Source organism: Mustela putorius, unplaced genomic scaffold (assembly GCF_011764305.1).
Source record: "Mustela putorius furo isolate JIRA1106 unplaced genomic scaffold, ASM1176430v1.1 tig00000589_pilon_pilon_pilon, whole genome shotgun sequence".
Taxonomy (NCBI): Eukaryota; Metazoa; Chordata; class Mammalia; order Carnivora; family Mustelidae; genus Mustela; species Mustela putorius.
The window spans coordinates 5,375,324-5,390,669 of record NW_025421425.1 but is presented as its reverse complement, the minus strand read 5'-3'; the positions used below and the strand labels follow the sequence as shown (position 1 = coordinate 5,390,669).

General features: G+C 39.6%; 1 protein-coding gene across 2 annotated transcripts in view; it reads left to right on the top strand.

Moving 5' to 3' along the window:
* The window catches only part of DNAH5 (dynein axonemal heavy chain 5), a 262,860-nt gene that overhangs the window by 170,075 nt on the left and 77,439 nt on the right, over positions 1-15,346 (top strand). For both annotated transcript variants that reach the window (XM_045082025.1, XM_004761213.3), the window contains exons 50-53: positions 1,481-1,704; positions 3,474-3,672; positions 6,503-6,675; positions 11,065-11,195. In XM_045082025.1, the coding sequence (XP_044937960.1) occupies positions 1,481-1,704; positions 3,474-3,672; positions 6,503-6,675; positions 11,065-11,195 (727 nt within the window). The remainder of the gene's footprint in view (positions 1-1,480; positions 1,705-3,473; positions 3,673-6,502; positions 6,676-11,064; positions 11,196-15,346) is intronic.

Genomic DNA, 15,346 nt, shown 5'->3' with positions numbered 1-15,346 from the left:
GAAGCAGGCTCCCTGCTGAGCGGAGAGCCTGATGTGGGGCTCGATCCCAGGATGCTGAGATCATGACCTGAGCCAAAGGCAGACAGACGCTTTAACCTACTGAGCCACCTAGGCGCTCTACCAGTTGTGTTGATATCAGGATTTTGTTTCTATAAGGATTTATTATATCCTGAATTGGGTGCATAGGCAGATCTTTTCTATCTTTGTTCTTAAAGTAACTGTTGCTGGCTTAGGCAAGGAAGAAAACATTAAGTGAACAAGGAGATGAGGAGATTGTTTCCTCATGGATATACCTGTATGAGGTCCGGATTGATGGAATGCCATTCCAAAAGTTTGTGTACTTTAACCAACCCACATAATGATTTTGGCCAAAGAAATAATTTTGCCTATAGCAGAGATTAGCCAGAGTTTGATCTCAGAGTAATTTATAGGATTGAAATCAGGTTATTGGTTGATTAATTAGATAGTATTTAACTGCCCGTTGCCTTCTGATGCTTCTTTAATATCATTGAAGAAACACTGGCCCAGTAGATAACTGTGATAGTTTAAGAAATGAAAAGAGTTTATAGGGGCACCTAGGTAGCTCAGTGGGTTAAGCCTCTGCCTTTGGCTCAGGTCATGATCTCAGATTCCTGGGGTCGAGCCCCCCATGCAGCTCTCTGTTCAGCATGGAGCCTGCTTCGCTCTCTCTCTGCTTGCTTCTCTGCCTACTTGTGATCTCTCTCTCTCTGTCAAATAAATAAAAGAAAAGGAAAAGAGTTTATAGTTGATTTTGTAGTTAACTCTTTGCAGAAAAAGAGTGTAAAATGATGTACACATGGTGTTAGGTATTAATTTACCACTTCTGAAACTGCTGCTGAGAGAAAACTTATTAGGATTACCCTAATTAATTTCTGGCAGACTAAAATGTCATCTCAGCACCCCGAACTACTGGAGTGTGGAAGTATCTGCCTTCGATTGCAGCAGTGGGCAAAAGTTTGGAAGCCAAATGATATGTGAATGATCTAAACCTGGGAAAAGTACAACGGACCAGAAAAAATGACTATTATCAATTTTAATTATTCTTCTTTTTGCTAGAAAGTTTTACATATAAAGTAAATTAAAATATTTTATAATGCATGGAAAAGCAACAACAGAATGGAGAAATCTTAGGGTTCATGAGACTCGCTGTCTCTTATGTCTTTGTAAGGCGACTTTATATATTTATCATCACTCACTTAATAATATTGAATTTGTTCAGCTAGAGCTTGCAGTGGTAATTCTTAATCAACCTGCCAGTAGTCGAATGCTAACTGGCTTGCACCTGTATCTATTTTTTTAGATTAAAAAAAGAGAACATTAATATAAATTTCTTTGCTATGTGGCCATCTATTAAAATGTGTATAATATTTGTGCTAACTCTACATTGTAATGGTTTTCATTTTAATTTCACTGTCTTGAACCATCCCTCAAAATGTTAATGACTTTGCTCCTCTTTCAGGTGTTATTGGGAGAGGCTACTACTGTGCTCAGAGGGGTTTCTCAGAAGAAGTGAGAGATTTAGTGATGAAATTGGTTCCCCTGACACGCCGACTGTGGCAGATGACCAAGATTAAAATGCTCCCTACACCAGCAAAATTCCATTACATATTTAACCTTCGAGATCTTTCCAGGATCTGGCAGGGTATGCTGAACACCACCTCGGAGGTTATCACGGAACCAGATGTGAGTGATACATAGGGAAACAAACGGCATTGTTATTTATTCCATGTCCTAAATACTATTCATAACATAATTTTTGTGGAATGATGAGATATTTTGGGATGTTTTAGCATGGATATTAATTTTTTGGGTTGTTTTCAATTGATATAAATAAGGGAAAAGTGTGTCAGAATTTCTTTTAAAAATTCCATTAAATTAATTTATGTTTAAGGAAATAGCATACACAGTTATTTTCTAATGAATGGAATAAAAGAAGCAATTGATCTTATTTTCCCATTATAAGCTATTCTCCTTATACTAAATAACAGAAAGAACCACTATTGATTTTATTATGTAATAGTCTTCATAGTTTAAACTTGACATTTTTAACTTTAAAAAAGTAGCTATCTTTATAAACATTCAAAGTTGAAGAGACCATTTTATTGTTCATCATCCTCAATCTTTCTTTTCTAAGTAACTAGATGCACTAAAAGAATTACGTCTCTTGGTATAATTGAAGAGAGGGAGAAAAATAGAAAGTTCATTTGGCTGAAAAATCAGCATTTATTCACACACTTGAATATTAAAGTTCCTAGCTTTAAAAGAATTCTCTTCAGACTAGGAAACTTACGGAAAAATCCAGTATTTATTCCCCCCCCAAATGCTGGCCGTTGTGCTCAGGCAATAGGTAACGCGGCTTCTCTAAAAGCTTTACATGGAATGGAGGAGGTGGTTAAACAAGTAGGTTTTAGGGCTTGTCCGCATAAACACACAGGGAGAGTTGAGATATCCACCAGACTGTCACTAGGCACACCAAGTAGTGACTATAAAAAACCCCCACCTTTGCCCCAGATGATCATAAAGCAGGGAACGACAGTGGCTGACTCCAAGACAATTCTTCCAGGGAAAACTCACGCTCCTTGTTACAGAGAACAGAGAGTCATTTTACCAGCAGGGAACATTTTATCTTGATTTTTTTCCCCTCACATTTATTAACAAATTAATGGTAATACAGAATGCATGTCCCAAATATTATTTTCTTGAGTAGCCATTTTTGATGCTTACTTTAAATTACCATAAATAGTTCCAGCAATCATTGAATATATTTTACTAAGTTCCTTTTATATTTTGGTAACCAAATAACACTTTATCATTAGTAATCGAAAGGTTTGGAAAAAACCTCCTAACTTGCAGAGTGCTAGCAAGTTAAGAAATTTCCACCAATATTTCAATTCCAATGAGCTTGCCACACAAAGGGTTGGTAGAGCAATTAATTTCCTCAACTTCCAGTTAACTTTGAAGCTTGGATTATGGAGAGTAGGTGATTGCATTGTTCAGATAATCCAGATTTTTGCCACAAACTTCCTTCACATTGTGTTAAGTAAATATACCTTTGTAATATCTCTATTGTGTACATGAGAGTTGTTTATATACTATATTTTATATTATGTTCTGGCCACATGAATATATGTGTCTTATCCAAATAGACTCATTTATCACAGACTTAAGACTTTCACATAAAATATTACCCTGTTGGTTAATCAGAGTGGTTTTAGTAATTTGTCAAGGGATGTTTTCATTTTAATTTAAAGACTGAAAATGAATAGACATTACTCTCTATTTGCTATACTTGAATGAGACAAATATGAAATGAAGTTAAGTATGTTTTAACGTCAGGTTTTTAAAATATAACATCTTAGATCAGGAAGGATGGTGCTCTGTAATTCTGTCAACTTGATTCCCAATTGTGGCAAATAGAAACTCGTAACACATTTTAATTATGCTTTCGACAGGTATTGTTACAGCTGTGGAAGCACGAGTGTAAACGTGTTATAGCTGATCGTTTCACAGTGTCCAAAGACGTGACCTGGTTTGATAAGGCGTTAGCCGGTCTGGTGGAGGAGGAGTTTGGTGAAGAGAAAAAACTCTTGGTGGATTGTGGAATGGATGCTTATTTTGTGAATTTCTTGAGGGACGCACCTGAAGCTACAGGTAAACTATTGAGTGGCATTTGAAATTCACCAAAGGGATACCTGAAGACAGAAGGTTCAGTTTAGGCGTGTTGAATTTCTGTCTAGTAAGCTTCACTGAAACAAGCCAGGGACATAGTATGCAGTTAGTAAATAGAGACCAAGTGGATACTTACTGAGTTCAGAGGTTAACTATTTTTTATGCATATTAGTCTTTCCTATTAAGGTAGATTTGGGAGACAAGACAGGGCAGAAGAAAGTGCCCAGGACTTAGAGCGGTCACACAGCGGTAGGTTTGAGGAAGGGCTCTACCACATAGTAACTGGGCGAGTCTCTGAACTTTCTTGAACCTCACTCTCCTCATTTATGAAAATGCAAATATTAATATATGCCCCCTAGGGCACTGTGGGGAAGAAATGAAATGTTATCTGGAGAGTGGCTTGGCAGTCTGCCAAATGAAAGGTAGCAAAAATAATGATAATTATTATTCAGGTCAGCCTGACTGTTTGAAAATAGATAAACCTCAGATATCTGAGAAGACCATTGACTATAATTGGAAAGAGGCCATGTGGACAGAAGCTTCCGTGGTTATGGTTCTATGAAAAATGAAGATGTATGTTACTTTTCTTCTTAGGAGAAGAAGTAGTGCTCCAGTTACTTCTTTCCCTCAGAAATAACTGAGCTTAAGTAGACTATTTTCTTTCATTTAATTACCTCTTTTAATACTGAGGGTGAATTTTAAGTTAATTTCCATATTTAAAAAGACATATTTAAATATATGCTATTGATATCTCATATATGGTTGAAAATGATCAGCAGCGCCTTTCTAGTTTGGTAAGGTTGTATATGATTTATCAAAAGTTTCCGAGCAACTGTTGCAAAAGGAGAATTCCTGCTGGCTGTGCAGTTGGAGGGATCCTTCTACAGAAAGAAGCTGACACATTTTATTTTAAACGAGGTCACACACATACAAAAATCCTGTAAGTGTAAGAGCATTTAAAATTAGAATTTATGTATCTCATTTCCTCTAATTCACAAGGATAAAAAATTAGAATTTATGTATTTTATTTCCTTTAATTCAGAAGGCTAAATAATCAGATGATGGTTTTTGAGGAGCAAAGCACAAGTGCTTTTTTGTGGGGCAGTTGCATTGGAGGCAAACACATAACCTTTTTTGACTTCTAAGCACTTTGTTTCTCGAAGCTTGAGTTGAATATTTATGAAACACTGAAGTGACTATTGAAATTCAATTAGAGAGAGCTTTGCAAATAAGCCAATCTTCATGATTATGTTAAATTAGTTTTCTTGCTTTGTCATAATAAGGTTAATGTGCTATTATATCAGGACAGGGTCAATGAAAAATGATTATGTACTGCGAAGTTTGGAAGAGCCACTCCCTCTTCTAGTATCCAGCGAATTCCTAAGCTGTTATTGGTGTATTCAACTCATGAATCACTTTTTTCCTATTACTAATGTTAACTGCTGGTGAACTTCTCTATGCCCAGTTTAGCTTTTCTTTTAGCATTATGCTTTGTAGTCAAAGATGGAAGAGCATTACGCTGGTATATTAGGTGTTTCTAATTTTTTTTTTAGAAAAGCATATTGATTTTGGGGTATCTGGGTGGCACAGTTGGTTAAGCTGCTGCCTTCAGCTCAGGTCATGATCCCAGGATTCTTGGATCGAGCCCTGGATCGGGCTCCCTGCTCAGCGGGAAGCCTGGTTCTTCCTCTCCCATACCCCCTGCTTGTGTTCCCTTCCTCGCTGTATCTGTCTCTGTCAAATAAATGAATAAAAACCTTAAAAAAAGTAGATTGATTTTAATACATCTTACCCCAGGGACATAACTCACCATGTCTATTTAGGAAATCACTATTCTGTTTTCTCTCAGCTCTCTCCCTCTACTCCCCAAATTCACTTTTGTCTTCACAACTAGCCTGAAATTCCTGATTCATAAGAATTTCCTAAGTAAATGCAATGACCTTTTTCTTTTTTTATTATTGAAAAATCTTTTAAGTCTTGACCTCTTTAGCTGATTTTGACATTAAATCCCTACTTTTTCGATCTTCATTTTGACCATTAAGCGCATACCTCTGGAAACTTCCTTGAAATGCCAATATTCAAATATAGATTTGGATTAAATTCAATATATATAACATTATTTGAAATTGGCCCTTTCTAGACTGTAAAGAACTAAGACTAGGTAGGATCACAAGAAATCCAATGCTTTTACTGTTGTTTACTTACTTTCTTTCTTTTTTAAAAAATATTATTTATTGGGCGCCTGGGTGGCTCAGTGGGTTAAGCCGCTGCCTTCGGCTCAGGTCATGATCTCAGGGTCCTGGGATCGAGTCCCACATCGGGCTCTCTGCTCAGCAGGGAGCCTGCTCCCCTCCCCCTCTCTCTCTGCCAGCCTCTCTACCTACCTGTGATCTCTCTCTGTCAAATAAATAAATAAATAATCTTTAAAAAAAAATATTATTTATTTATTTGAGAAAGAGAGAGGGAGGGAGGGAGGAGGGCATGCAAGTGGGGGCAAGGCAGAGGGAGAGCGAGAAGCTCAAGCAGACTTCCCACGGAGCATGGAGCCCACTGGGGCTCTGTCCCAGGACCTGAGATCCTGACCTGAGCTGAAATCAGGAGTCAAATGCTCAACTGACCGAGCCACCTAGGTGCCCCTGCTTTCTTTTCTTTTCTTTTCTTTTCTTTTCTTTTCTAAAAACATATAATATGGCATTCAGATGAAATTAGTATCGCATGTGAAAATGTTGAGTTATGAGTATATTAATTTAGGCTGAAGGAACTAGGAAAGCCCAGTGATTTGAAGAAAGCAAATTGTTTTGCCCCAACCTAGGTGAAACCCCGGAGGAGGCCGATACTGAAATGCCCAAGATTTATGAGCGAATTGAATCTTTTGATCACCTGAAAGAGCGTTTGACTATGTTCCTGCAGCTGTATAATGAGAGCATCCGCGGCATGGGCATGGATTTGGTCTTCTTCCAGGACGCCATGGTTCACTTAGTCAAGGTCAGTGGCCACACCCAGTAACCCCTCCCCAAAGTGATGGATGCTTGGCTTCACACCAGAGGTTTTTTTTTTTTCTCTCCTCTTTCATCTCCTGGAAGAATATTCAATTTGCAAATAAACTCAATGCCATATTCCAATTTCATTTCCAAACGGAATGCACTGTGTCACACCTGTAGGCTGAAAATCAGCCGGAATATCAGAGCATGGATACTATCCATGTGTGATATAATTTTATCCAGTGTTGCCATATGGCTTCCGGCTCGTGTTTTTACCACATTGAATGAATGCAGTTGACATGAGTTCAAAGCACAGGCAAAAAGTCTATTTATTTTTTTGCATTATGCAAAAGAAAGCTGTAAAAATAGTGTGTGAACTTTGAAGACATTATGCTCAGTGAAAGAAGCCAGTCACAAAAGGATAAATACTGTTATGATTCCACTTATTGGAGGTACTTAGTCTAGTCAAAATCATAGAGACAGCAAGTCGATTGGTGGTTGCCTGGGGCTTGGAGGTAGGGAGAATGGGGAGTGTTTATGGTCCAGAGTTTCATTTTTGCAAGATGAAAAGAGTTCTGGAGATGGTTGGTAGTGGTGCTCACACAGCAATGTAAATGTGCTTAATCCCATAATTCCACTGAACTATGCACTTAGTAGTTAAGACAGTAAATTTTGTGTGATATATATTTTACCACAGTTAGGAATGATAATTTAAAAAGAATTCATAAACGATTGAGTTTGAGTTGGATGAAAATTCTGTTAGAATGAAGTCTACCAGGAAAGTACATTTTCCTTTCTACTTTGTTACAGGAGTCATTCCAGTATCTATTCATAGCATAGTTGACTCTCAAAGGTTGGAAGTAAAATATGTTATTTATTTGATAACTTATATGACTTAATTTATCTGTGGATAATGCCATTTTAAATCTGTTGTTGATATTCTCATCTCTTGATGTCAGTTACTTTTTCAGGCTACATCCTTTTAGTTAGAAAGAGGCTGTCTTCCATTACTTGGGTTTATCCATAAGGAAAAAAAATCTCATAATTACACAGTGTCACCTCTGATAATTACTGAAGCTAAGGTTCATCTAGTCGATCCTCACTCTGAAAGTAGAATAGGGTGGGGAAGGCTGGAGTATGTCAGGGAGACGGAGGAAGACAGAGTGACTGTTGTAGATTGAGTCTCCCCCATGAGAGCATATGGTTGGACATTCTCAATTCTCAGAGTCTGAAACATCTCTACTGAATTGTGAGCACAAATGTTCTTCCAAATATAAATAATGACTCTGTCATATTTAATGATTAAGAGGAAGAAGAGAGAAAAGAAAATAAATAATACCAAAGGCAACTTTATAACTAATGTCTTTTGGAGACAAATCTGATTGGCCTAGGATTTCATAATTGCTCAGATTAAAGATGAGACTTTATGTTAGTCTTATGTTTGAGGAAGTTCTCTGGAACTCTCTTGTTTCTGTGTTTCATGAACAGACCATGAAGTGATGACCATTTCTTCACAATGTGGGGACATGACATTTGAGGCACATAGGACTTAGCATAGGGTCTTTGACTGCTTTCCCTCAACTTCCCTCTTAGACTCTTGTGTCTGCTCTGGAATCAGGTGAGGAATTCGTGACTGGAGTTTTTGAGTAAGGTTTTAATTGCATTCCTCATGTTCTCCTAGGCTGACCCTCTCTTCTATTCTTCTGTTTCCTGGGACAGTACATCCCAACTGTGTTGTGTGAATGTGAACCTTGAAATGTGTGACTTAGTCACAAGACATGACAGAAGCCAAGAGACAGAATTAAGATGAAAACTGCAGCATTACAGGGTGTGATAGGAGACCAGACATATCTCTTGGTTCCTTTTTTCATTAAAATAAAGATTTTCTTTCAAAACACAGAGTACCTCTGTGGTAGCTCTTTTGCGTCTTTGGTAAAGATTCAAACCATGGTGCATGTGGCTTTTCATGGTATAGCCCCTGTGTAGCACTCTGGCCAGTGGCTTCTACTCTGCTTAGCATGTAATCCAGAAAAATCGGCTATCCCTGATGAAGCACACCCTGTTTCCAGAGCACTTCACCCATGCGCTGACTCATGTGAAATTTGTCGGTGTGTGTGTGTGTCTTCCTTACTGGGCAATAAGCTCTGTGAACACGGGCACCCAATTTATTCACCTCAGTATTCACAAAAGGAGAATAGGCACACTTGGGATACTAGATAGATTAGTTTGGAATTTAACCCCATCCCCAGTGTGGCCCTAAAGCACCCTTTGCTGCCTCGCCTCCTGATATTTCTGTACCTCGTGCTGGAGTTCCATTTCTATGGGGACACCTCAGCCCTTCTGCCGATTCTGAGACTTTCTGTAGCCCATCGTTTCTTCCTGAAATGTAGCTCAGCTCCTGCCGGGCATGCCCCCTTCTTGATTTCAAGTTATTCCAAGATCCAGATCGCTCTCCAGCTCCACACCCAAGACTTGCCTCTACCAGCAGCACTGTTCCCTTCACTACCGTTCTTACCTGTTTCCACGTTCACTGTGGGCTGTGCAGCCTCACATTTCCTTTAATAGGTCTCTCTCCTCTGCTAGCATGTGAGCACCTGTGGGGCAGGATGGGCAGTATTAATTTTTAAAATATTTGCTAAAAGAATTGAAGAATATTTCTGTCTCACAATCTGTATAGAGTAAGACTAAAGAGTCCCATTTAAAGGTTTTACTCAATTGTGCTTTCTCATTTAATTTTAGTTTGTAATTAGATTATGAGATTTGAGTCTCTTTTAAACCCTCCAACTTGTTTGTTCATATTTATGTTTATTTGTTGTAGAGGGTTTAAGCATTTATTGTGTGCTAGAGACTGGGAACGGAAAATTTTAATATAAGACCTAGGTCTAGTTGCAGGAAAAGATGTGGGGTGAAGGTTCCCAATACATAATTAATTAACAACAATTATTTAAATTATTCACCAATTATTAAATTTTTAATTAAATAATTTTTAATTTTAAATTATTCACCAACACCACTGAAAGGAAATGGTTATGACAAAAACTTTATATTTTAAAAAATGTTCATTAAGGAAAGACACAGAAGATTCTTATGTGGTTTTCGATAGCTCCTTACCTTCCATATCTAGGCCTCTTGAAGGAATACCAGGGAAATAATACAAACAGATATTGGCAAAATCATTCTTGCCAGTACCGTTCCTACCCTGCCTGCAACAACTTTACAGAGAATCACGAGGGCATGCCGAATAGGAATGCCACGGGGACATCCCCCACCTAGTCCACAGGCTCTCAGGTCCACAGCAGAGACAAGAAAATGGTCTCCATTTCCCATGCTCACACTAAGCTGGGGGAAATAATCTAAAAGACAAACATAGTCCCAACATTTTATTAAACCTCAATAAGAAGAAAATAGGAGATGTCCCCAAAAGAGGAAAGTATAGCCCTTCCCAGAGGAGGTAATCCTGAGAAAGGATGTTTAGCAATCCACTGGCAGAATACAGAGCCCGGGTTACCCCAGGGAGTTTCCGCCAGCTGCAGAGAAGTGACTTTCTCAGCCCTGTCTCACACTCTGTCATCAGTTTGCAGACAAGGGGGTATCACGGTAATTCCCCAGGCTCAAACGGCAGCTAGGAGGGGAAGAGAAATAGTTAGCATGTATGGAGTATGGGGAAGCAAGCATCAAGGAGAAGCCTATACTGAATCTCCTCTAGGTGGGCATTAGAAGCTGGTGGTAGAAGCTGTCATCAATAACAATAAAGCGAAAGAAACATGGACTTCTGCCGTGAGGGGAACTTGAGCTAGTCTGGGGCTACTGACTCGCCCACCCATATTCACTTCTTGGGCAGTTCCTTAGGTCTCACTGTCTGTGCCAAATAATGGGACGGTGTTTATGCCTGTTTTCTTCCTGTTCCTCCTCCTCTACTTTTAAAAAACCCCATCACCTATGCTGCACTTTGGGGATTTTCTTCCCTTCAGTTTGAGCTCTCCGCCATTTTTCAAATGTTGAGGATATTCTCATTAACGGTGTGTTCTGTATTCCAGAAATACATGTTGCCTTGAAATTTCAGTCTCTTTCCTGTCCCACTGCATTAGGTTGGGAGACCAAAAGGAAACCTCCACGTCCTCTTTATTTCTCTCCTTTAAAACCCAGAACAGGCCATAGCGGTAGCTTGGGTTGACTTTTCAGTACTGGTCTCCTCTACTTTCCCAAAGGCACCCCCCAAAACACACCCTCTTCAAACAGCATTCTCTTTCAGAAATAGCCTCCTTCGTCCAGACAATGTCTCTCTCCATGCCCATCCTGAGACACTTATGTCTTCCCAAATGCTTATATAGGAAAAAAGTGGAATATTTGCACATTGAACAATGATATGTCCCTTTTCTACTGCACATTCTAGATCTCGCGCGTCATTGGCACGCCCCGGGGAAATGCCCTTCTGGTCGGAGTGGGCGGATCAGGGAAGCAGAGCCTGACGAGGTTGGCTTCGTTCATTGCCGGCTATACTTCCTTCCAGATCACTCTGACCAGGTAACATGCTTTCACTTTAATTCACCTGAAATGGATTTTGATAGCAGGTTTTCAGAGGCCACTTGAACTAAAGAATGCATTTTTCTTATACATGAGGAATCAATCACTTTCCTTCCTAAATGCTGAGTTATCATCATCTCCTTTCAACTTTTATTATAGATTATGAATTTTTCACATTAATAATTTGCTTTTGAAGTATTTCAACCTCTCTCATTGTAATGAATAGATGCCTCCTTGTTTTTATGTTATGCATGACATGAATATTACGTGTGTTCCTTGTGGTGTATTTCAGAAGAAATTTATCCCTCCTAATTGTTACTTCAGATTTCAAGAATGTTAATAAACTAGAAGAGTAGATGGAAAATTTATATTGATTCAGTCATTCATATATTTAGACAGAGTTCTTGGACACCAGCCATGTGTCAGGCACTGGCTAGATGCTGGGGAGTTCATGGTGACCAAGGTAAAGCTGGCTCGTGTCATCACAGAGCTTCCAATAGTCAAGGGGGTCAGGCAGCGGAGCAGTTCATTCAGGAAGGTGTCCTACTCAGGTGCTGTCTACTGGAAGAGAATCAATGAAGACCACCCAGCTCCTGCTGTAACATGGGGGAGGGACTCCTGACTTAGTCTGGGGGATGGTCAGAAAAGGCTTCCTGGAGGAAAAGATGTTTAAACTGAGACCCAAGTATGAATAGGAATTATCTCAGAGAAGAGGTGAGGTGCTGAGTCTTCCTGGCAAAAGAGTCAGCACACGTGAAGTCACACTGAGGCCCTGGAAGAAGTTAAATCTGGCGGGGTGTGCGGCGTGAGATAGCAAGTGGGAAAGGGATAGAAGTGGAGGCTATTGATGGTATGATAAGGAATAGGGACTTGATCCTAAAGTGACAGGGAACCATTAATGAACTACTGATAGGAAGGGCTTGTGGGTTTGTATGTACAGAATACGGATGGGAGGAGCTACATGGAGAGAGTTACAAGGCAAGAGATGATGGGTCAGGAGTGGAAGTGGTGAGGACGGAGGAAAAAGGATGGACTCAGGATCACTGGGAAGTTGAAATTTATTTTTTAAAATTTTTTAAAATTTATTTATTTTCAGCATAGCAGTATCATTATTTTTTTCACCACACCCAGTGCTCCACGCAATCCGTGCCCTCTATAATACCCACCACCTGGTTGGGAAGTTGAATTTTTGAACTTGGTGCGTCCTAGTTCTGGCTTGGGAAGGTAGCTGACTGATGCGTACAACTCATCAAGTTCAGAAACCCTGGGCGGCGGGCGTCCTTGGTCATAAGTGTGTAGTGTGGGTAAAACTAGGAAGTGAATCTCTCTCAGCATGGGGAGATACGCAGAGGTGACCCAGAGGGGCTGAACAGAATTTCAGGATTAATCAAGATGAGAGGCAGAAAGCCAGTTTGGGGGTGTCTGGGTGGCTCAGTTGGTTAAGCACCTGCCTTCGGCTCAGGTATCGAGTCCCACATCAGGCTCCCAGCCTCCATGGGGAGTCTGCTTCCCCTCTGACCTTGTTGCCTCTCATGCTCTCTCTCACTGTCTCTCTCTCTCGAATAAATAAATAAAATCTTAAAAAAAAAAAAAAAAAGAAACCAGGAATCCAGCAATCCTGAAAAAAAAAAAAAAAAAGCCAGTTTGGAAAGTTTAGTTGGGCTGAGAATTATTAGAGGTTAACTTGTGGGTGGGAGCAGGAAGTCTTGCCTCTTGGGAGTGCTGTAGAGCTTTGGCTTGGCCCAGTCAGGCAAAGCATCCCTCCATCTGTTCCTGATGGAGGCCCGTAGATACCCGCTAGGACAATTGGTAACTATTAACGCCACATTTAAGATCCCTTGTCTGGGTTGTCATACTTTTCATTTGGTCAGAATTATAGGCTTCTGCTTGGAGAATAAATCCAAAAGGTTGCTCCTTGTTTTTCAAGTACTAGGACAGAGAGACATAATTCTCATCGCCTTGTGTATAATTCTGCGAGTTTGTGGATAGCAGTTGAGTTAGGTAAAAGATAACCCATGCAGGAAAGAGACTGGACTCTGACATTTTTGTTCCTAATATTTGTATTACAGTTTTCAAAGCACTTTTATATGCATAGGCTAGTTTGGTCTTCGAAGAAACTTTGTCAGTTAGCAAGGCATATAGTAATATTAGCCTATCTTACAGCCGAGACTCAGAGGCTATCACTTATCTGAAATCCCACATCTGCCTGGGAATTGACCACGGTATTTCTGGTTTCTGCTCTGGCTTGACCTTCACCGTCCCATACTGCCTCAGGAAAAATGTCTTTTGGTTCCTCCCTCAGTGATCAGTTAGTTTCTCTGCATGTCATAAGGGTCTTAGTCACCACCGTTACTGATGAAGAGGAGGGCCAACTCGTTTGCTTCTCACACCTTCAAGAGACCTTCTTACTGCCCAAGCCGGCGAATCGCTATGTGGCCAAGAATCAGGAAGCAAGAACCTCCCAATTGGGAAGCACAGCCCTGCGTTAGAGGGCTGAGGCCATTATTTGAGGCAGTGGGTCCTTGATCCACGGACTGGGTTGAAAGTTTTCCCAAGTCAGGAAGAGCTGAGGTGAGGTTTTTTCCTTTCTCTCTCTCTATGGGGGACTGCATCTTTGAAATTCTTTTCTAATCTCTCAGATAGCACTTCTGCAGACATTTTCTTAAAATACTGATGCATTGTGAGGGTTTTCTGGTTCTAGGTTTTAGGTTTTAGATGATCAGAAAGCACAGAGTATAGAGTTAAATAGTTAGTAGCTTTAAAAAAAAATCAGAAGGCCATTTGCTCTTGTGCTCTGAACTCTGAGTTTATTTAATGTCAGAAAATTGAAATAATGTTTCAGTAAGTCTGAATCTCCAGGATTGGAATATCTTTATTTTTACTTTTGGTGGTAATGAGCTACTCTGTTTTGGGACCTCTCTAATATTTCAGTACTGCAGGCTGATTTCCACTAAAGAATTGCTTTTGACAGTGAAAGAAGATTTAGAGTGTGATATTTCATGTTTCCAGCTGTTATATTACAGTAGACTGATTGCTCAGAAAATTCTTACAGGGAACTCAAAGATGCAATGAAGTTGTTTTGGGGGATGAGAGGCCACCATTTTTAAAAAAATATTTTATTTTATTTTACTTTTTAAAAAGATTTTATCCTATTTATTTTTTTTAAAAGATTTTCTTTATTTATTTGGCAGAGAGAGAGAGAGATCACAAGTAGGCAGAGAGAGAGAGAAAGAAACAGGCTCCCTACTGAGCAGAGACCCCAATATGGGACTCAATCCCAGGACCCTGGGATCATGACCAGAGCCGAAGGCAGAGGCTTTAGCCCACTGAGCCACCCAGGCACCTTAAAAGGTTTTATTTTTAAGTAACCTCTATACCTAGCATGGGGCTCAAACTAACAACCTTGAAATCTCGAGTAATACGCTCTTCCGACTGAGCCAGCCAGGCGCCCCAAGAGGGCATATTTGAATTAGAGCATTCTCCTCAGCCTATATAATTAAGGCCTGATATGATTTAATTTAGATTAATTTATGAGGTATCTTCTAAAATACCAGTTGCAGGGACATCCGGGTGGCTCAGTCGGGTAAGCATCTGACTTCAGATCAGGTCATGATCCCAGGTCCTGGGATCGAGTCTCCCTTCAGGCTCCTTGCTCAGCAGGGACCCTGCTTCTGCCTGCTCTGCTTGCCACTCCGCCTGCTTGTGTGCTCTCTATCTCTCTCTCTCTGACAAATTAAAGAAAAAAATCTTAAAAAAAAAAATACCAGCTGCAGACAGGTACATAATAAGCATTCCAATTTGACTCTTGTGTTAGCCTTACCAACGAATATTTTCAAAATGAAACCTACCCATTCGGATGACATTTAGTTGTGGTAAAAATGATATTTTGGTTTCAGGTTGACTTTTTACTCTAGATTTTTATTTTGCATGTAAAAATTAATTATAACAGTTAATGAAATCTGGAATTAAAAGCCAGTTTCATATTTGCAGGTAAATATAAAGTTACTTGGCTTGTTAGCCAGACTTATTTGTGATCATTTTGCAATATATACAAGTATGGAAATACTATGGTGTGTACCTGAAACTAAGATAATATTATATGTCGGGTATGCCTCAATGGAAAAAATAGCTCTTAACTTTTGTGAATGGTG